Here is a 21,933-nt window from a genome sequence, read left to right on the forward strand (position 1 = left end):
AGATCACTTATAGGAGAAAGGATTAACCTGATGGACACGTGGCCTAATATATTATGGGAGAAGGCAAAATACCAGACTCCTGTGGTTAGACCAGTGGTTCAGTCCAGAATTTCCAGTTCTTCTTTTCTGGTTGCCCTAGAGCATTCATTTGAGTGGTTTGTGGCACAGTTAATATTTGCAGAGCACTCGGAGTGTTAACAGTGCTACAACAGTAAGAATACTAGATAATGATTTTGGCAAACTATCATTTGCCGATCAGTGGAACAAGGGACAGACCAGTTCGGAGAAAATACGAACCAACTTTCAACCCGGAACACAAAAATCAGAACCTTTAAGAAGAGATTTGAAAAAAGTTCCATTAACTTCTTTTTGGTTTGTTTTCAGCTTAATTTCCCTGCAGAGCCACCCTCCAGGTTTCCTCGTTCCAGGTGGGGAGGGACGGAAAAGTACCGAGATAACCACCAAAGAGATTAGCTGCCCTCGTCAGCTGTCAAGCATCCCAACCCCAAGCCCTTAGGAAATACCAGAAATTATCACGAGCTTTCCCAGGTCCAAGATTTCTAAACCAAAGTAGCATTGGAGAAGTCTCTTAATGTCAAAGTGATGGTCCAACCTGAGTGGCCAACTTGATGGTTCACCCCACCACTATCAAGACAATGTAGTGCCTTGAGGCCCAAACTCCACAGAGAGATGCTGGTACAGAGAGTTTATATGCAAAAAGGAATTGGGGGTGTTCCCATCAAAACATGAAACCCTGCTGGCAAGGCTTGAAGTGACGTTCCGGCGTCTTCCATTCATGAAGATAAAGATGACAGGGCAATACAGGGGGCCTTGGGGGAACACAACACACATGGGTTTCTCTCTCTCTCTCTCTCTCTCTCTCTCTCCTTTTTTTTTTTTTTCCTCATTCATACGGCCTCGACCTGCGTAAACCGCTTCCAAAAATGCAGCCTGAAAAGTCATAAAAAACAAACAGAACGGAAACAAACTTCCCCTCCCTCCCACCCCACGACCTGAATATTCACGAGAAGAGAAACACCAATTTATACAAAAACGCAATAAAAAAGAAATATTTACAAATGAAAGGAACGCCTTCTTGGTGGCTGCTATCAGAGGTGTCTGACAAGCTGCCATGTGTTCTGGATTGCAGATCGCTCTGTTAATTTGTTTGGTTTCTTTTTTTTTTCTCTTTTCTTTTCCTTTTGTCCTTGTAATGAGAGAAGAGGGAAAGAGTAAGAAGTTCCCTTACCCCAAAGACTGGGGGGTGGCATCACAAAGACTCTTCCCCTCTTTCCTCCATAATTTCTTCAGTGAAATATAAGAAAATATTCCCCTCACCAAACCTGCCCACCCTCTCCTCACACACTTTGACTTTAAAGGTAAATCCCACCCTCCCCCCTGCCTCAGCTTAAAAAATAAATAAAATAAATAAGTAAATAAATAAAAGGCCTTCTGTTGGCTTAAAAAGAGAACAATAAGATAAAATCAACCATGGTTTGGTGAGGAATGTGAGAGAGGTGGCTTTCAGCTCCAAGAAATGTGGCTCATAAAGACGGGGCTACCATCTCCCTTCAGAGTCAATCTTCAGAATTCCCAGTCTTCAGTGTCCCCATGCCCTCAGCACAGGACTCTCTCAACCCTTCACCTGGTGAGCCATGGTGATTGAGACACTGGGACAGACCCAGGATAAGCTGTAGAGACTTTGCCATATCTCTCAGGATGGGAGAGCTCGGTCCACACCCCCACCTCAGGAGATAGATGACATATGAAAGGTGTGTTCAGCTTCTCACTCCTACCATTTCTCCTTTTCCTTTAATTTAACTTGCATCTAAAATGATACAATGGAAAGAAAAAATACTCTTATTGATACTAAGTGCACCAGGAAAGCTGTCACTACAACTGCAGGGATGGGAAACCCTAGGCTATTCCAGCTTTACACCTGTGCTAGTATCTCTCTCTTTCACACAGAGGCACACGCACATGTACACGCACATCTCAGCTTTGCACATCTTCAGTCTTCAGCACAAGTTCCTGTGCTCTCTGGCATTTATTCAAGCACATCCCTTCCCAGGAAGACAAGCTATGTACTTCCTCTGTACATTCAATAGTAAATATACATATGTATTTCCCATGGGTGCATACACCCTCCTCCCATTTCCACATGTGCAAGGAGGCATTGAAACAGTCCACCAGCACCACCACCACCACATGCACCCTTCTATGGCATTTGTTTTTTCCTTTCCAGCATTGGCAGTGGCCACCCTCTTCATTTTGTTGCAACCTGATGGCCAAGCATAGAGAGAGCAGAAGGATTAAGCTCCTTCTTTCTCTCCCATCTTTGCTGAAAGGACATGCCAAAATGGGTTTGGTGTCCCCTGAAGTGACAGTGAAAAAACTCCCCACCTTTCCCTACTCTTAAGCTCTTTTCTACTCTGTTTGTTCTCCAGACACCTCATAGGATAGTGGGTTTATTTTGCTTTCTTCACAGACATTTCAAGTATAAAGTTATCATATATACTCACATATAGGCAAACCCATACTATACACTGCTCCCACCCTTGAAGAATGTCAGAACTAGCGAGCAGCTCACAGCTAATGAACCAACCCTATTCCTCTTTTCTCAAATCCTTATTTCAGTGCAAACCAGCATCTTTTGTCTGAGTTTGGAAAACCAACCTGGGAGTCAGGGAGGCTGCTGATCAGCTTTCTCAAACTCAGACTCCACTTCTTTTCTCTCTCCCACTGGTCTGCCACAGATTCAATGGCTGTAACAGCCATACTGAAACCACTAGCCTGACCTGCAGACAAATCTTCCCTCCCTCCCTTGACACCCCCCAGCAGACAATTCAAAATTTTAGCGTAAAATTTCTCAGCATATATGCATATATATATATGTATATATTATATTATATATATATATATATATTTCAGCCCTAAACCCCCATAGTCTTCACAAAATAATATAACAAGAACCTCAATATAGCTAACATATAAGTGCATCATCAAGTTAGTCTTGTTATTCTCCCTTCACTTTCTCCACATCCAACACTACCCTTATCTAGGCAGTTTTTGGAAGAGTTGCCTGAGCAAGCGCATTTTCCTGCATGTCCATTACACTGCTACTGCTGCCTCCTCCCGCCACACACACATAGACGTGTGCACACATGCCTTTCCCTGCTGGGAGCCAGCAGAAGTCAACACTAAAGTCACTGCTGCTCCTCCTCAGCCCACTCCTTCCCTGCCTTTTTCTCTGCTTCCTGAAGCCATGAGTAAGGATATCCAACTCCGACATCACTGTAAAGTGCAATGGCCAGGAATGGAGGAGAATGGGAGGAGCGAGAACATGGAAAAAGAGATAAAACGGGAGGCTTAGGTAAGGAGGAGGAAGAGGGGAAACCAAAGAGGTGGCACTTGTCACCAGTGCTGCACTACTCACAACTCCAGTATCCCACAAACTAAGGACGACTCAGGAGAGTAGCTGATGGGATTGATCCCACCCCACCCTCCCATGCTCCACATACATCCCCAGTCCCTCCCCGCGCTCTTCCCCTCTCACTCAAACATCAGACTCAATACTGGAGAGTTTCTCATAAACATGCCCGTTGCTGGAGCCATTGAAAGCCCTGGGGTTTTTGTTGTTAGGCACACAGGGGTTGGACTGGTTCCCTATACAGATGTCCTTCTGGAAACGGGCTGGCACAGCCCCATGAAGGGCTGAGACCACCGGCTTGTTGGTGGTGACAATGGCTCGGAAGTCTGGCCTGGCTTTGGGCCCTCCTGCCACCACAGGCTGCCTGAAGAAATAAGATTTACTGCCGTGGAGCAAGCATTGGTCATCCCCAAAAGTGGGGATGAAAGGGTTTTGGGTGACCCGGTCGGGGTAGAGCGACTTGCTGAGCATGTAGCCCCCACTGCTGCCGGGGTTGTTGTGGTGGTGGTAGCTGGTGGCGGGCACTGAGGACTTGTTGTTGGCAAAGGTGGTCTCACTGGCTGGCATCTCAAACATGTGGGCGTAGGGGCTCCCCTCCAAAAAGCGGCCCTTGTCCTTGAGGCTGACGCTGCGGGGGGCCAGGGCTGAGTCATCCTTCTGCAGGTCCACAAAGGTGTCATAGGAGTGCTGCCGGCGGAGTTTGTTGCGGTTCTTCTTCTGCACCTTAGAGGCAGAGTTGGAAGGGCTCTGAGGATATTTGGAGGAGGAGGTGGCACTGGTGGCCACGGGCACAGGGGCAGGCGGCTGGTCCAGCTCTTGGAGCGAGTTGTCCTCACTGATGTCATACAGGTTGCCCGCTTTCTTGCAAGCCTCACAGCGGATGCAGGCCTGGCGTGTGGAGTTCTGCCCCACCGTTGATGGCGTGTAGTTGTGCAGCTTAGAAGGGCAACTGCGGCAGAAATTAGCCCCGGTCCGGTCTTCCCAGTCTAAATTGGTCAGGTTCTTCTCCCACGGCGCTGGGACCCCACTCACAACGCCATGCTTGTGCTCATTGCCTCCACCAAACTCGCCTGAGCCATGCTTGTGATGGGCCCTGTTAGTGCAGGATCCACCCCCTCCTCCTCCCGTGTCGCGCTTAAACTCATCTCCCCGTTCTTTGTAGATATCCGTCAGGTCCACGTGTTCCCAGTGCGGTGAGTTCTCCTTGGTCCGAAACTGATCAAGGTAGAAGTCCCGTAGCCCTTCCTTGTCCCTGAAGTAGCGCTTGTGGTCAGGCGAGCGGGGCGGGCGCCGGCGGTAGGCCAGCTCTATCTCATCGAATTCTCTCCGGGACTTGGCGGAGGCTGGGCGCTTCTTCAGGCTGTCCTTGTACTGCTGCTTCCGCCTCTTGGCTGCATTGCCCTCAATGTTGCCATAGGTGACCGTGTGAGTGGAAATGTCAGAGACATCCGAGCGGATCAGGTCATCGTGGGTCCCACTGCCCCCGTAACGGTCACTCTTGAAGGAGAACTTGCCATAAAGGTCACCCAGCTGGCTGTGCTTGGCAGGGGGTAACCCCAAGTCCAAGGGCTTCTTCCCGATGGAGCGCGACAAGGGCGGGTTGTCACAGTCATAGAGCCCGTCAATGGAGCTGGTGCTGCCAATGCTATGGGGGCGGTGGTGGTGGTGGTAGTGGTCCTGATACACATTGCTGTCCTTCAGCTGGAGATTGCCAAAGGTCCTTTCCACTTCGCTAATATAGTCACTAAAGAGGTTCTCCTCGCAGGGGGGGTTGTTGTAGGATTTGCAGTCTGAGTGGGTGAAGCTGCGGCGGTGCTCAGAGATATCATAGACAGATGACTCGCGGCGGATAAAGTCCAGGGCACTCTGTGGTGAGCCATTGACCCCTGACAGGTTGGCCATGTTCTTGGCTGTCCGAAGCAGGCGGAGGATGTTGGAATGGGTGTTGTTCATAGTTGCTGTGGGGGAGTTCATTGCTGACTGGCGTTCTTCAATGGCCACGCCATGGATGCAGCTGTAGATACCCTGAAATAAGAGAGAAAGCAAGGAGGTGAGTGGTCCTGCAAAGAATACACAGAGGGGAACCTGAACTGGGAAGCACCCTGTGCATCAAGAGAGTGTTCCTGTAGGATAGTAGGGCCTATCAGCCTTCCATCAGGAAGCACAATCAAATCAAATGGAATCAGATCTGCTCTACCAACCCTTGCTGTTCTGACTCTCCTTCTTGACCCTCACATTTTTCTTTTCCCTCCATTTCTCTTCCTCTGCTTTGTTTCAAGTTGTATCTCCAGGATGCAGGAATGCCTCCTTGCATCTGTAAAAGTTAGTCAAATCTAGTAGATATAACACAGAATTGCAAATGGGGACAATAATATCCTTGGGAATAAAAGAATCAAGACAAATGATTCTGGGTGGACAAGAGGATGAAAGTCAGTTTTGGCCCTTGAAAATCATCTGGGCATCAGTGAATCAACAAGACAGGAGCTATCTTAAAAAGGGAACAGCTTCATTTGTCATAAACTTAGCTACATTTATCACCAGTGCAGGTTAGAAAAGGAAACAGAGAAGGAGCAGAGCTCTTGAATAGGTATTTAGGTATTTTGCATCTGACTATTGACTGAGGTACAATAAAATTTTTTATTGCATTCTGTTAAATTTAACAGTGATAACAGGCTCCAAATTGACACCCCTGAAAGCAGAAGTCCTCTATTCAACCTCAAATCAGACAACAGAAGGGCCCAATTCCTCCATGTTCTCCACAAGCTCATTTTACCCATGACTGTTTGTAAGGGCTAATCCCCAGGAACAGAACAAAAGCGGCTCCTTTATCCCCTGACCTGACAAATGGTGCCCGATGATTAATGTCAACTGAAATGGACACCATCACATCATGTCATCATGGTTTCTCAGCAGCTAGCAGATGATTAACACTTTTCAGACCTTTCACCAACCTGGCCCAGGTCAAACAGACAAACACAGAATAAAAGAATCTGTTCTTAGCTAAGGGTCACCAAACACAATGCCCCATCTCATCTACAGACCAAACCACATTAGAAACTAACAATATAGAAGAGAGGCTGTGCCCTTGCATTCAAAAGGCTTTGTCATTTCTCTTCAATATGTTATGCAGCAATTATATACTCCTTGTACAATCAAAGGAAATTCTGCTACAGATGCTGAACTAAAAAATGCCAAGATTTGACCTCACTTCAGAATGGATCAGGAGAAAGAACCAGTGGCTTCAAAGAAGGAAAATAAAGCTCCAAATGGGATACTGCTAGCAACCCTAATAGTGGAAGATGACTCAGGAATGGCTAGAATCTACTTTAAATGTAAATGTTGTACCCTAAGGCAGATTTGCATAAAGCAATTGCTAAGTTTATGTGGTCATCCTCCGTGGAAAGATTTCTGCATAGTTCAGGGCATGGCTTTCAGTTAAGGACTTCTCACTGTCAATGAAGGCACACTTCTAGTTAACAAAAGGTCAGCTGAAAAGCTGCAATTTAGAGGACAATGTAAAACTCACAAATTTCTAATCATATTTCTCATTTTCCATCATTACTTGATTACATTTTAGGGGTCCCCAAATTTGGCCTCCTCACAACTTGCTTTGGGGTAGCAAGCAGTAACAGTTAACTTGTCCTTTCCTGTGTTTTCATTTCCATGTGCAATTTCCATTTCCTTAACTATAATCCATCAGAGACCAGAGATGTCACAGAAAAAACTAACATGTTTTTTCAACATTAACAAAGTTATGCAAAGATGGCACTGTGCAGACTGCCACCTATGTATTAGACAGTCTTGGTGGATATTTCCACCTCCAGTACCTAGGACTGTCTGTTTGTCCCTGACAGCTAATGGCACTCACCCTGCTGATGGAGAAGACCACACCAGGCTTGCCAGAGCAGACGCCCATGAAGCAGTGGCGGAATTGCCAGTAGAAGAGATGCTCACAGATGAAGGTGATGAGACTGAGGGCCATGGCTGCTCCCAACATGTAGAAGACACCTGCCATGTTATCTATATCCAGCTGGCTGCTCATGACCTCATTCTTCTCATTGTGACAAATGCCAGTGAGCCAGAGAGCTTCCAGCTCCTCCATCTCCCCTAGAATGACAGACAGGTGGAAAGAAACAGGTTAGATAATACTGCAACGGCTGAAGAGCTCAAACAGGGGCAGACTGAAAGCAAGAAGCTGATCTAACGTAATTTCCAGTCTCCACGTTCTTTTTCCACATCTGCAACATCCATAAAATATCCTGACTGCCCTTCTGATGGGGGCAAGTGCCATTTGTCACAGGAAAGTCAACAGGATTTTTCCACAGCCTGATATTAGCCATAACAGGCTGTACCAGAGGACAGCTATGACACTTGCTGAATGTCTGCACTGAGATCCTGAAACAGTTGTCCACCAAATGACTGAAGACCTGGCTTCACAAACTTCCACTTTCATTAAGTCAATGAAGGGAAAAATTAGTGACTGATAGTGATAGACAAAAATTAATCACTTCTAGATGAAAACACTGTATGTTTCCAACTCGAAATCAAAATATTGATTGTTTTCAATCAATTTTTTTTACCATCATATCCATAGCTCATTAAAACCAGGTGCAATGTTCCAAAAATATTTGAGTATTTTTACTTGTTTTTCCTCCCTTCAATTTTGTCCATATTCAACACTTCCCAGGGCTTTGGCCAATCAAAAATTTTACTAATTTGTATCAGCTAGGAGCAAATGTTCTGTACTCTAATTTCATACTCCACTTACTACCATTATGGTACTTTCATGAGGGGTGAGAGAGAGGTAAACACACATGCACGCACATACTGGGACATTCAGAACAAACTAATTTTGCAGGATGACAAATTGTTTCATGTTGTTAGGAAAGTTAGTTTTTCACATTTTCAATCTCCAGTCCAGTGGCAAGGGGAAAAATCCACATATTTAAGTAGTTCCGTAACAGAGTTTTTGAAGCTTTGTGGAGAACTTATGTCCTTCTCTGAAATAATACATACTAGGCTTTTTAAGAAACAGAACAACCTATCTGTCAGGTGGCCAGTTTTCTGAAGTATGTCCAAGTTATGTTCTTTCCATATTTATAATACCATATGTTATTTTCAGATTTCAGGAGATAAAAAGAATACTTATAAATAAAATAACCTGTGAATTTTATTTATTCATAAAAAAGGAAAATCTTATGTGAAATGGAAAGACAGGAAAATACTTCCTAAGAATAAATTTCTTTTCCCATGGACAATTTTTGTTAATAGCAATTTCTCTGTAAATTAAGATGTGAGCTGAGTTACTATAATGTTCTAATTAAAATACCATTCCAAAAGATGCTTTTGAGTCTAAAGTTCTTCCTTGGGGTTTTTTATTTTGTTTTAGGGGTTTTTTTAGGTTTTGGAAAATTTGATCTAGCTCTTTCATCCAAAAATATTTATCCTTTAATTCTGTAAACTCTGCATGGATTGATCCTGTCTAGAGCTATAAAGTATGGAATAACCACAGACAGTCTGGCATAATTAGTGGGTTTGGTCATGGCAAAACCTCAAAGCTAGTGAAAAATTCACACCAGAAATCTTGCTTTTACAAGACATTCTTCACACAAGACGTTTTTCAAACACACAGCTGAGCTTGTTCCATGAAAACTTTAGTGCTTTTGGCACTGCTTTTGATGATACCGCTACCCTGCATCAACAACATGAAAGAAGTGACATCTTCGCATTTTTGGTGTGTTGCCTCTAAAAAAGCCCCATTAATAATTCCACATTTTCAACTCACATCTGAAGCCCCAGAGCTAGAAACTTCCATTTCTTGCATGCAAAGCTCAGTATTTCTTAGGAAAATTTCAGCACTTCTTTTTCTTGTCACTTACCGTCTCCAAAAAGCTGTAGAATCGCAAGATCAACCTGGCGCTTCCAGCCTGAGTCCTTTTGGATGGCAATGCCATAGCCAGTGGAGGCAAACACTTTTCCACTCCCAATCGTCACCAGCTTGCAGCCTTCATCTCTGCCAGCCATGTAGTTTAGCACTGCTGCATCATAAATGAAAGCATCCAACTTCCTGCACAGATCCAAGAAACAAGAAGGTATAGTACAGAAAACATAAAATCTGTATGAAATCAAAGGTGGTTTTAGTCAGCTAAGGAAGAAATTAATCTCTTTCAGATGGACTGCAATATGTTATGTAGAATCATAGAAAGGTTTGTGTTGGAAAGGATCTTAAAGACCATCTAGTTCCACTCACCATGACACGGGCGGGAACACCTTCCACAAGACCAGGTTGCTCAGGGCCCTATCCAGCCTGGCCTCACTCCTAGGGGTGGGGCTACCACAGCTTCATGACCACACAGTAAAATGCCTCACCACCATCATGCAAAATCTTTTTTTTTCCCTAATATCTAATCTATCTAATCTTTCAGAGAAACCATTCCCCTTTGTCCTGTCACTAAATGCATTTATAAAAAGTTTCTCTCCAGGTGTCTTGTAGGTTCCCCTCAGGAAGGTCACAGTTAGGTCACCCTAAACCCTTCTCTCCTGAACAATCCCAGTTCTCTCAGCCTTTCCTTGTGGGAGAGGTGCTCTACCCTTTTAATCATCTTGGTGGCCTCCTCTGGACATCCTCTTACAGGTCCATGTCCTTCCTGTGCTGGGGACCCCAGAGCTGGTTGCAGCACTGCAGGTGGAGTCCCACCAGAGCAGAGGGGTAGAATCCCCTCCCTCATCCTGCTGCCCACCCTGCCTTGGATGCAGCCCAGGAAACAATTTGCTTTCAGTGAATACACATTTCTGGGTTGTATCCAGCCTCTTGTCCACTGGCACTCCCAAGACCTTCTCGGCAAAGCTGCTCTTGATCCCTTCATCCCCCAGCCAGTGTTGATATCAGGGATTGCTCTGACCCCAGTGCAGCACCTTGCACTTGGTCTTGGTTAAATCTTATTAAATTCCCATGTGCCCACTTCTTGACCCTCTCCAGGTCCCTCTGGATGTTGTACCCAACCTTCAGGTGTCATCTTCACCTTCACCATAGTTGAATAAAATCTAAGCCTAAAGCTGTCTTAGAGGTGAATCTGGGTTATGAATGAGGATCATCTATTTCTTTCTGACTATTTGGTAATCGCAATTTCTTATTTTAAAGAAAATTTGGAATACAAACATACAGCAAGATAAATGAAGAGGAAGTCAAGCGGATCTTTATGCCAAAGAATAGCTTATATTTCTGTACTGACATCTCAAATAATCTAAAATGCTTTATAAAATGTATCAATATTAGATAGCAAAGTAGGTCTTGAAGTAAGGAAAGTATTTTCTCCAATTCAAGTGCTGGCATGACTTAGATGAGAAAAATGAATTTTTTTTCAAGTCAAATACAGTCAGGATATTATGTTTAACCCGTCAGTTACTGTGAAAAGTACTACCAGATCTTTACCAATGTCAGCTGGCCACAACAGCAGCTTTAAGGTTTACCATGCCGAATTGGTTACTGTTAGAGAATACTGAGCTGAAAATCACAACAAAAATTCTGTTTCAACACACAGAAATCCCCATTATGGGCTGTGCAGAGAGCACAAGAGCCTGATGAGAGCCTTTTCAAACAGCAACAAATTGATTTGGATCTGGGGGGCAATCTCCTGAGGCTGTATCTCCCACAAACCCAAAGATGATGAGTAAATCCTCCTACTAGACCTGAAATGAAATATTTTCTGATAAATGACCTACGACCTTCCAGTTGTACATTCTCTCTCACATATTATGTTTACAATACACCTCCTGCACATATATTACAGTATGGTGATTATCTCAGTTCAAGTGCTTATCTGTGAGGAAGTCTGTCCAAGGGTGAATATGAAGCCAGGTTGACATCTATCACAAGTGATGAGCTCTATTTCATCCATATATTTCCAGGACAGTGCATATGTATTTCCTGAATGATGACTATCCTGGCAAATATACCTTCCCAGGATGATATCCAACAATGGTACAACCATTTGTAATGGGCTGTGGGCCTCTGAACCTGGCAATCAGGTTTAGGAATATTCAGTCAATCTAGTAATTAAATTGGCTAAACATCTTAATTTGTGCTTTGGAACGAACTTTCTCATAAGAGTGCAACATGAGTGCTAAGCAAAAATGTTTTTTGTTCGCTGGGGCTGGGCTCTGATAACCAAAATGGTCAGTTCTGAGAGGAGGTCTTTAATTACAAAGGACAAAAGCTTGCAAAATGTCATTTTGAGTTAGGTCCTTTGCAGATTCACTGTTATTAAAATAGGATGAGCTATTCAACCATGCTTTTTGCTAACGATTTTTCCCATGTCTCCAAAATTACCCAAGGAAATGCTTAGATTTTTTATACTTTCATATTATTCAAATAATGTTTTGTTTAGCCCTTGATACTAAAATATTCCAGAGAGCAGGCTACTTCCAAACTATTTGCTTCAAACCTACCTTCCATTACATTATATTAGCTGGTGATACACTGGGGTGGGATTAGTCTGACAGCTTCCTGATTAACACAATCTTTTATACACAGGAGGAGGGAAAACAAAGGAATTTCCAGATGACAATATAAATGATCTGAAAAAAACCTTTGTCCACAGAGACCTGTAAGCTTTTCTTCTGTATGTGTAAAAAGCCATCAGCATGAAACATCTTGATGAAGCAAGGTCTTTGGGACTAATACACACATGGATTATGTACACAGGGATACACTAGATCCTCTTTTAATTTTTTTTTTGTTTAATTCTTATAAACATAGCAAAACCAGACACTCTTATACAGATGTCAATAGAAAAACCTGGCAAAAAGAACCACAGAGTCACTCTCCTGTGCTACTGTGCTATGTGTGGTCTTGCTATACTTTTAACCATGGAATGATAATAGAAGCTTATTTTTCAAACCCTAAAAAGTAAATATTCCAGACAAGCATGCAAAAAGTCAGGTTTCTGCAGTGAGTAAGCATGTAAGAAAGCCTCACCCAGTCTTCAGCGAGAACAGTGCATCGTCCACCCCCCTCTGATTGAACTTCACCATGTAGCTGTGCATTTCAGGGTAGTTGTTGCGAATGTTCCTTTCCGTGCTGCCATTGGGAACTGTCCCGAAGCGGAAAGGGGGTGAGAAGTCGTTTGGTTTCTGGAACTGAGGAGACAGAAAAAGGAATATTTCTCACAGTCTTTTAGATTGAAGCAGTCATCTGGTTGGGAGAACACCAGAAGGTTGATCTGATTTTATTTTACTATCAGGTAGAAAACATAATTGAGAAGATATTTTATTTCACTGTTTTCAAACATGAATGTCTCCTGTTTATGCCTAAGAAACAAGAAATAAATCTGAGCAAGCTGTTCTTTTTCTTTACTCTGAATTAAGTGCATTAAATAGTCAGTGATCAGAGATTAAACAGGAGGTTAGATAAAAGGAAAGAGGAAAGGGAAAATGTAACAGTGGTGCTGGAACAGTCAAGAAACAGTTTCCAATAAAGTCTATGTGATGTGCTTTATATCCACGAACTGTCATTTAGTTCCTAAGAAGTATCTTTTTCAGCACTGTGGATGCCTTTACACTTCCTGGTTCTGACAGAAGTAGAAAAGTAATTAATGAGAAAAGATGCCTCTCAGCACACCTCACACCCACTTCACCAAACAAATGATCAGCTTTCAAAGTTTTGGGCAAATGTCCCAAATAAAAATGCTGTTAGTGGCTGCGAGTCACTAGTAACATTTGAAGCCCAGAACAGAGCTGGCAGAACACTCCAAAGCTTTTGCTGCTCAGAAGAAATACATTCATCATAACATTCCCCCACGGCTGTAAGCCTGTGAGATTTTATATGCCACTTGCTTAACTCAAGTCATAATCAGTGCTCTCTGGATTTTATGAGGAGTAAAATTTAGACTGTCAATTATCAAGACTGCTTAAAACCCCTAGAACTAGCAGATGAGAAGGAGCACAGAACTATAAACCAGGAACTGAATAAGCAGTAAAGAAAAAGATGCAAGGTAGGTTAAATGGAAGGAAGCCTCCTCCTCTCTGGCTATATCAAGCAGTAGCTTGCCTGGTGTTATTTCTTGACTCCCGACTGTGACTGTGTATTTCTGTGATCCTGAGAAGCCACATGCTAATGGTCAGACCAAAACCACTTTACAGCAGGAGTGCACCTGGTACATGAATATGTGCTGTCATTCACTTCCACGTTCTACAGGGCTGCAATCTACAGATAGTTCTAGCTTAAAACACATGCAGATGAGCCTTGCTCTTGAGCTCTGCTTAAAGCCATTTTGTAACTTGGTCAACTCAGCTGAGGAGGCCAGAGCCCCTAAAACAGTGTACTTCGCTCACAACACCTCAGCCATGAGGACAGCCAGAAGCTGGGTCTGTGGATAGGTGAACACACTGTTCACCTGTTTCTGTGTACCAGTCAACTCACCTCTCCAGTTTGGATGGCTAACATGGGCTAACTTGGATGTGCATAGGAGTGTGTGAGAGAGAACACATATCCTACTGCTTTAAGCCAATAAAAAACATTGGGGGTGTTTTTCTGAACTCAGGTTAGTGCATCACCAACAAAACAGAAGTTTCATATAGCATAAAACAGACAGTAAGGTGTCTCTCAGAACTTTGTCACACCCTCTAGGGAGGAAGACAAACTCACAGCTATCAAAGACTGTAATGAAAGCAAACTTTGATGGGAGAAAAATCACTGCAGCATGCTAAAATTATTCTTTTTTACTAAGCTGATTAAAGCAGCAGCCTAGGGGACCCATCACAAGGAGGGCACTGCCATGCCAGACACAAAGAAACAGAGTCTCTCCCCTGACATGCTAAACCAGGAGATTGCAGTGTGGGCAACTTGCTTTTCCAGAGGCTGCAGAACCCCACCGTGAAGGCATGCAGGGCATTCCCATTCCCACAGAGCCCTCCAACAGAGTACAGTCAACAGGAGAAGCATCAGGCAGACCCGACCAACATTTGTGTGTCTGAGTTTTGGCATGTCCATTTTATACCTCCACCCTCCATTCCCAGTGACACAATCTCTACTTTTGTCTGCTTCCATCATGATGCCTACAAACTGGAGTAAGAAGGATTATGAAGTAAGGCATTTCCCTGTGATAAGTGTTATAATCCCAGCTTTGAACTATCTTTTGTCCCCACTCTGTTCCAGAGCCCATAATAGCAGCCACAGGTGAAAGGCTCGAGATTTAATTTTTAAGCTCCTGGTCAATCAATAAATAAATGGAAACATTTCTCTTGCAAGAAAGTACTGTTTCTGGCAACTGGAAAAGCACATTTCTAGAAAAAGAAGTCAGGTTGATGACTTCTTCAAATTCACATAATACTCATTCACTAACCAATCCTTACCTTCTGCTCATTCCTTAATCAGAACAGATCTTCAAATGCAAATTACTCTCCAGACACCAACATGCACACACACTTCAGCAATAGCTTGGTGAACAGCAAGACAGGAAACAATATGAAAGGATCCATATGGGGCCCACACCAGACAGTTTTAGCTTGAGTACCCAAGAGGAACACAAATCCCCAGCTAACCTAGCTTAATGTTTCCAAAGCAGAAAGTAACCAATGTCCAGCTGACTCCACAGTCAATGCAGCCAGAGATAAAGAGCTACTCCTCCATATCTGAGAAGTAATAGTAAAACATGCCAGAGATAAAGAGCTACTCCTCCATATCCGAGAAGTAATAGTAAAACATGCATGCACCTTTCTGATAGGTGATAGTAGTGCAAAAATCCCCATGTGTGTTTCTTGGCAGTAAGTGGGCACAGCTCAGCCCAAGGCTGAAGTGATCTCCAGTGAGCACTCCAGAGTCAAAAACTATAGCCTCATTTTTCACTTCTGTCCCACACAGCTCATACTGAGGGAACAAGAAGACATGTGAGCCTTCCCCAAAAGTTCATGGGACAGATGGGGAAGGAGCGTGTCCTCTTCTGCCAACACAGTAGAGAAATGTGTGGAGGAACTGGAGGTGATCCATAAGGAGGAAAGTTGACAGATTGTCAAAGAGTTCAGTAAGAAAAGCCACTTGTTTGATTGCTCCCAGGGGCTGAGACCATGGGCCTGGATCATAAGTATCATTCCCAGGGAAGCAGCACTCTTTGGCACAGACAGATGGGTCTATGAGGAGTCTGAGACATGAGAGAGGAGCTGATGCACAATGCAGGGGCCATTACATGGAGGAAGCCTGTGCAGAGGTAATCTCAATGCTGCAGTGAACAGTGACAAGGGAATTAACCACAGATATGGACAGAAATGGTCAGAATGTAGATTAATGAGAGAACTGTCCCATTATTTAATGCAAATATTTCTCCTGTCAGAGCCGTAAGTCACATCTACTCCACTCCAGGCATCTGTGGAGTCCTGTGAGGTTCTGACAAAAAAAACGTGGTGGTAACAGGGGAAGGGAAGATAAGCAACTACATCAGTTGCTCAGAAAACCCAGCTGTACAGGGTCTACAGTTGTAGGAGCCCACATTACACTTGCCTGTAGCAGGAGACCTTTCCTGTTGCCCAGCTCTACCTACCTCAAGGGGTGACTGCCTGTGAGGGAACCAGCAGGGCTCAGCCACAGTCCTGTACCCAAAGAGCCCCAGGCAGTGATGTACCCCACTTGCATCCTCCCACTTGGTTCCTCACCATGGAACCTCTGTTGTGAGATGCTCCCCTTTTATGTACCCAAGGTGATATGCACATCCTCTCACCCGTGAAAGAAGCCCCACTTGCTTCACATCAATTGTGAAGGTGGATGCTAGAGATGGGGGCAGAAAGCAGACACCTAGGATGCCTGGAGTGGCTCTGGGATATGAGATATCTGTGCTCAGAGCCCAGTGGCTGCCTGCCTCTTCAACTCCTCACTCCACAAACTGAAACCAAGGAGCATTAAGTGCAAAGCAGACCCCGGCTTTGGAAAAGTAACCTCTCAGAGTCAGAGAGCAGAAATCTTCCTTCTCTGGAGAGCAATAAACACACAGGCTGGGAGCTGTTAGCACATTCCGGGGGGAGAGCTCCTTTGCCACTCCCCTCCACATCTCGCCATGAGAGCTGTTGACAGCAGCAGTGAAAGCGGGTTTAAGTGACTCGGCTGGCAGAGCTGTTTCATTAGCAATTTGGAGCCATGCCGTGCAGAAAGCAGCATTGTTCTCAGATGTTCGGATATCAATCTGCATAATGAAACAGGTGATAGGAGCTCTTCCCATTCATGCAGCAGCAATTGGAGAGGATTTAGAGATGAGGGGAAGGGGTTATGTCTAATTGGCCACAATTAATTTGATGAGAATTTTTTTTTCAATATATTGTCTATCACCGAATGGATCCTACAGAAAAGCACATCTGCACTTATTTATCTGCCTGATGTAGGCCCTGTTTACACTGTAAAGTGTTTGCCAATAGCATTGAAAGCAGTTTCCCAAACTCAGCAAGCTCTTGCAACAAAAAGGCTCTTTTTTATCAGCCGATCTACTTTTACACTGCTTAAAAAACCCCAAATCAATCCACTGCTGAATAACATAATCAGCTGGCAGAACGTGGTGCAAGGGTGGGTGTGTGGGTGTAGTGTTTTACCCTCATACAGCTCCTCTGGGATGTCTCCTCACACTTTTTAAGGACCAGACAACCAGTTAAAGTTTTGTACCGCAGGAAGCTCTGACCGATCAAAGATCCACAAATTCAGCCCCTCTGCTACCTGCAAGTCCTAAAGAGCTTAAGTCCATGTTAGATACTTTGAGCTCACTTCATTTACCCAAAAGTAAGTGCCAAGCTGAGATGCCTAGGGAATTTCACCCTGGGAACAGGTCTCTCATAGCCCCTGTGTCAAATTTTCCACCACCTGAGGGTAGTCTGGACACTCCAATACACCTAAAATAGCTCAAGACATCTACGTTGGCCCAGACAAATCTAGCCACTGAGCCATTCAGTCCTCAGGATATCTTCTCCCATCAAAAGCACAGAGAGCCAACCACTATGGGTAGCAAGAAGCCTAAAGTGCCCACCACCCTCCTGATGTATAACCTCTTTGCATTGCCCAAATGTCCTTGATTCTCTCTTGTTCTGGTTCAGCTCCATGTCACTGCACTCAGCTTGCACCTTTCTTCATTGCCTGAAAATCCAACCAGGCTGTTTGCACAGGAGCTTCCTTCAGAACCTTAAAAACTGAAGAGTGAGCCAGTGGTTTTCAAGTATAACTCTGAGGTAGCTTTATGCCTGTACTTAAGTCCTGATAGGCTACACATGTCCACAGCAGCATGTCTTGCCCTAGCTGCCTTCTATGTCCTCTGTTTCAGCCAGGAAATTAATTCCTTCACAGCTAATCAATGACTCTCGAAGATAAAAAGTTTGTTTTTTTCTTATTCCCAAAATATATATTTTTTGTCCCCAAGCTGCATCACGAACAATGCCACAGAATCACAAACCTGGATTTGACCCTGAGAAGATGTCTTTTCCACCTCTGTCTCTCTGGTGAGTCTCTCCTGAACATCACCATTCCTGACAGCTCTTAATCCAGGCCACTGTGGAAGATGGCTGAGGCTGGAGACTCCTCCATTCCCTGGACAATGCCCACCAGAGCTTTACTACTGGAAAGTTCTTCTAAGTATTTGAACTAAAGCCTTCCAGCTGCAAATACAACTGCAATATTTTCTGTTATCCATGGGCAGGGAAATATAAATAGCTTCTTCTCTGAAGGTGCATTTTATGTTTTTGAAAACCACTGCTGCTCCTTCTCCATGTTCTTTTACTGCAGCTAAAGAAGCCCAGTTTAATCTTCAGTCTTTCTTTGCAAGCTGTATTATATGGACCTGCAACCATTCTTGCATCCTTTTGCTGTATCCTATAGGTCTTTCCTTGACTTATCTTTGGTTGGTGAACACACTCTCCACCCTATCAAGAACAATTTGATCAAGACCCAAAGATACTGAGAGAATATAACAGTAAAAAAGCTTGCAGTAAGGCAACACAAACAATGCTAGTGAAACTCCATGCTCATAATTACTCTTCTCAGGGCCTCTCTATGATATATCATGTTTTGTCTGTTCTTCATTTTCAGCTTACGAGTTCTTCAAAGCTGCAACTCTGCCCTGATCTCCATTCAGGTAGTGGTCAGTTTGTTTCTGAAATGTCAATCATCACTGCCAGCACCACATTCAGGGTTTTTACTGTATTCTTTTCTTTATGCAGCTTGGATTGCGCACGCAGGCACATCCACAACCCCATGCCTCCAGTCACCTGTCCTGGCAGAGGAGGTGTTATACAGATTTTGAGCACGGAACTTGCTACTGTTGATGGCATGGTGCTGTAGACACTTTAAAATCGACAAAATTGCATCCCAGCTAGGAGTGTGCCAGCTGTGCCAGCCCAACAGCATAGGAGAAAATCACACTGCAAACCTAAATCTTAGCACTGGTACAGGCCTGTGAGGAGAGCAGACTAAAGTGACTGTGCTGCTCATTCTCTATTATTAATGACTCTCTTGTAGAGATACTTCTTGAGATTCATTCCTAAAGCATTCCTCTCCCCTCTGCACAGTCATGTAATTTTGACATTACAGACGTTTTTTATTTCTAAGGTGGAACTCTCAGCCATTTCTAAGTGACTAAGTTTTCAGATCATCCTTTTACCCTAGCTCTTTTTAGTTCCCTCCTGCATTCCCTCACAATAACATTCTCTGCCTCCTCAGCAGTGGCTGGGACTCCTCAGAGCTCTGAATCCAGCTGCCACATCAACTTTTCTTGAAACCCCAGTTTCTTGTCTTCACCAGTCAAACAACACATCTTGATTTGTAATCAAACAAAAAAAGGAAGCTAAAATAAGGGGGACTGAACAGCACCAAATCCATTATGTCGATTTTGGGAGGACATAAAATTACATTGTACTCCCTCAGACTTTGACTTTGTGGTTTATCTTATTATTCAGTACCCAGTGATGTTTCAAATTCTCTGTCTTGCTTTGCATAGCGCTTTCACCCATGAATTGCTCTAGATAAGTCCAAGAAAAGAGTTATCAGTTAGTGCAGCTGACTGCAGTGAAGTTGGGAAAGAATTCGATTAAAGTCCCTTTTGAAGGAAGACATAGTGTGGGTCAGACCCACAAACAAGAAAGAAAAATATCTGTCAATGTCTGTTGGTGAAATATGGACACGTGCGGGTCAGGAAAGGGAACAGAGCAACCTAGTGACAATGCAGAGGTGAGGGGGGCAGGTGAAAGCAAAAGAAAAGAGTTCAAATATAGCAACTTTAAAAATAGTTGTCCTTGCAAAATAACTGAGATGAAAGCAGAGATCCAATTGGTGGAAGAAGTTTCCATCACATGCGGTTATTGCCAGAGCAGTGCACACAGAGGATTGTGCAGCCTCTCTGCAAGCTGGATTGCTGTGTACAGACCTGCTCTGTGCCTCTTCTGCACAGAGCTGGAGACTGAAAACCTTGGGCAGTGCAGGGTCACCCCAAACAGACCACGTGTCAGGGATCCCACCTCTTCCATTCCCTCCTCGTGCCTGCTGCCACCACACTGCCTTTCTGCTGGAGGTTAACAACTTCAGATGCACCAGGTCTGACGGGGCCTCTTCAGGATCCAACCACCACGTACAAACAGAGTCCACCCACCTCCAGCACACCAGAAGTCTGCTGGGTCAGCCAAGTATTGTACTTGTATTATTCTGTATTATATCTGCACAATGCTCAAGTATTATTGAGCATTGTACAGATCCGGGGCAGTTTCTCCATCCAACAGGTAATACTAAAGCCTTAAATATTCCTCAGGACACATCTAGCAGTTTATAGGCTTCAAGTCACTGTTAGGCGTCCCTCAAGCTTGACCAGAAATCTGCAGTGGAATCACTAAGCTTCACCAGTCAGAGCCAAAAGCTGCTTGCACAGCTCAAGTATAATATCTGTAGTATGTATAATATCTGAACACCACAGTCATATCTGTTGCAATGAAGGGTGCTATGAAATCATAGCTACAGTATACTTAACTTTTGGTTGTGTGAATGTAGAGGATGGAGATCACCTGTTTATCCAGCATCAATCATGCCATGTATTTAATTCTTGAATGTTAAGCTTCCTTGGAAGCTAAACAGAGCAGGACAAAAGGTATCAACTGAATAATCCCAGGCAAACACAAAAGAGAAATTCCTGAGGCAGAAAGATGCCACTTACTACACTCATGTTAATATCATTAGGAGTGTAGATGTTCATTCAGAGGAAGAAAATTAACTGATTAAAAAGACCTTGAGAGGAGAGGTGACAGCTAAGTACAGAGGAATTTGAAACCTGCTTTGTTTGCACATGAGACAGCTGGTTAACAAATCATGAAACACTCTGAGAAATTCAGAGGATATAGTTTGATGGGGGAGCAATTCCATTTTTCAGCCATTTTCACTAACAAAGGAAGGTAAGATCCTCCTGTCTTCTGAGTACTAACGGTAGCCAACCTACTATTGTGTGGGTACTATCCACTGGGCAGCAGGGTAAAACCTTGCACAAGCCTGACAAACCTCCAAAAGACTTCACAGGGACCAGAATTTTCATCCAAGAAATTTTAAAAGCTTAGTAATCACTCTAGTGCAATTTCTTAAGCACATCTGTAGGGGAGGGTGGCAAAGCAAAAGAGCAGGGCACTTCAAACAGGGCAGCACCTTCTCAGAGCTGGGAGATAATGCCTTCCTTTAACCTTCTGATGAAAGCTGCCTCCTACCTGCAAGTGAAAGATGGAGAAATGAAAGCCATATCACTCCCATGTGAGTCCTGGGGCACTGAGCTGCACCTGAAGTAAACAAGTCTACTGGGCCATGGAGATTTAGAGGAACTTTGACCTTGAGTAGCCAATACCGGGGAGAAGCAGGGCTTATTTCCATGCAGTGAAGTAAAAATGCCTGGAAAGATACAGCCTGCCAAATATTTATCAAGTATATGTATGTACATATAACTCCAAATGTCACAGTCACTGGGCATCAGGAATGAAAGTGTGAGAGTACAGCTGTTCTATTCCCTTTTTTTTTTTTTTTAATCCTGTAGATCTCATATTCCCATCCCTTCCCCACCAGTAATTCAGCCCTGATCATTCAGTTGAAGGAGGCCAGCTCTCATCTCTCAGGCTGCCAAATTTTGGTGACAGGCCCATTGTCTTTTATTTGACTGCAAAGTGCCAAGTACATTTATGGCACCATATAAATAATAAATAAAAATATTCATTGTTTCCCTCTCCGCTGACTTATACTGATGTGAGAAGCAGGACAATCCTTTGCTTCCCTCTCTCCCTTATGTAACTCTCCAAAGACAGCTTTTTCCAGACTGCCAAGCAATTAGCACAGAAGCAACCAAATTTAACCACTACCTCCAAAGGGGGATAGCTCCAAGTGCTGGTGAAAAGGAGGATGAAAAATAAGATGAAAAGGAAGGGTCAGTGTTGACCAAGGCCTGGGAAAGGCCAGGGTGCTGTGGAGGGGGAACGCAAAAGCTAAAAGCTAAGGACTACACCACAGCCCCATCACCAAAGTCCCT

The 21,933-nt window shown here is 43.9% G+C and overlaps 1 protein-coding gene across 1 annotated transcript in view; it reads right to left on the minus strand.

Moving 5' to 3' along the window:
* Positions 1 to 1,006: 1,006 nt before the first annotated feature.
* Positions 1,007 to 21,933, minus strand: part of GRIN2B (glutamate ionotropic receptor NMDA type subunit 2B) — a 207,830-nt gene continuing 186,903 nt past the window's right edge. The window contains exons 10-13 of the mRNA XM_033514525.1: positions 12,408 to 12,568; positions 9,310 to 9,497; positions 7,299 to 7,537; positions 1,007 to 5,455 (exon numbers count right to left, since the gene is read on the minus strand). Of these exons, the coding sequence (XP_033370416.1) occupies positions 3,557 to 5,455; positions 7,299 to 7,537; positions 9,310 to 9,497; positions 12,408 to 12,568 (2,487 nt within the window). The 3' untranslated portion in view covers positions 1,007 to 3,556. The remainder of the gene's footprint in view (positions 5,456 to 7,298; positions 7,538 to 9,309; positions 9,498 to 12,407; positions 12,569 to 21,933) is intronic.

This window comes from Parus major, chromosome 1A (genome assembly GCF_001522545.3).
Source record: "Parus major isolate Abel chromosome 1A, Parus_major1.1, whole genome shotgun sequence".
In the NCBI taxonomy this organism is placed as follows: domain Eukaryota; kingdom Metazoa; phylum Chordata; class Aves; order Passeriformes; family Paridae; genus Parus; species Parus major.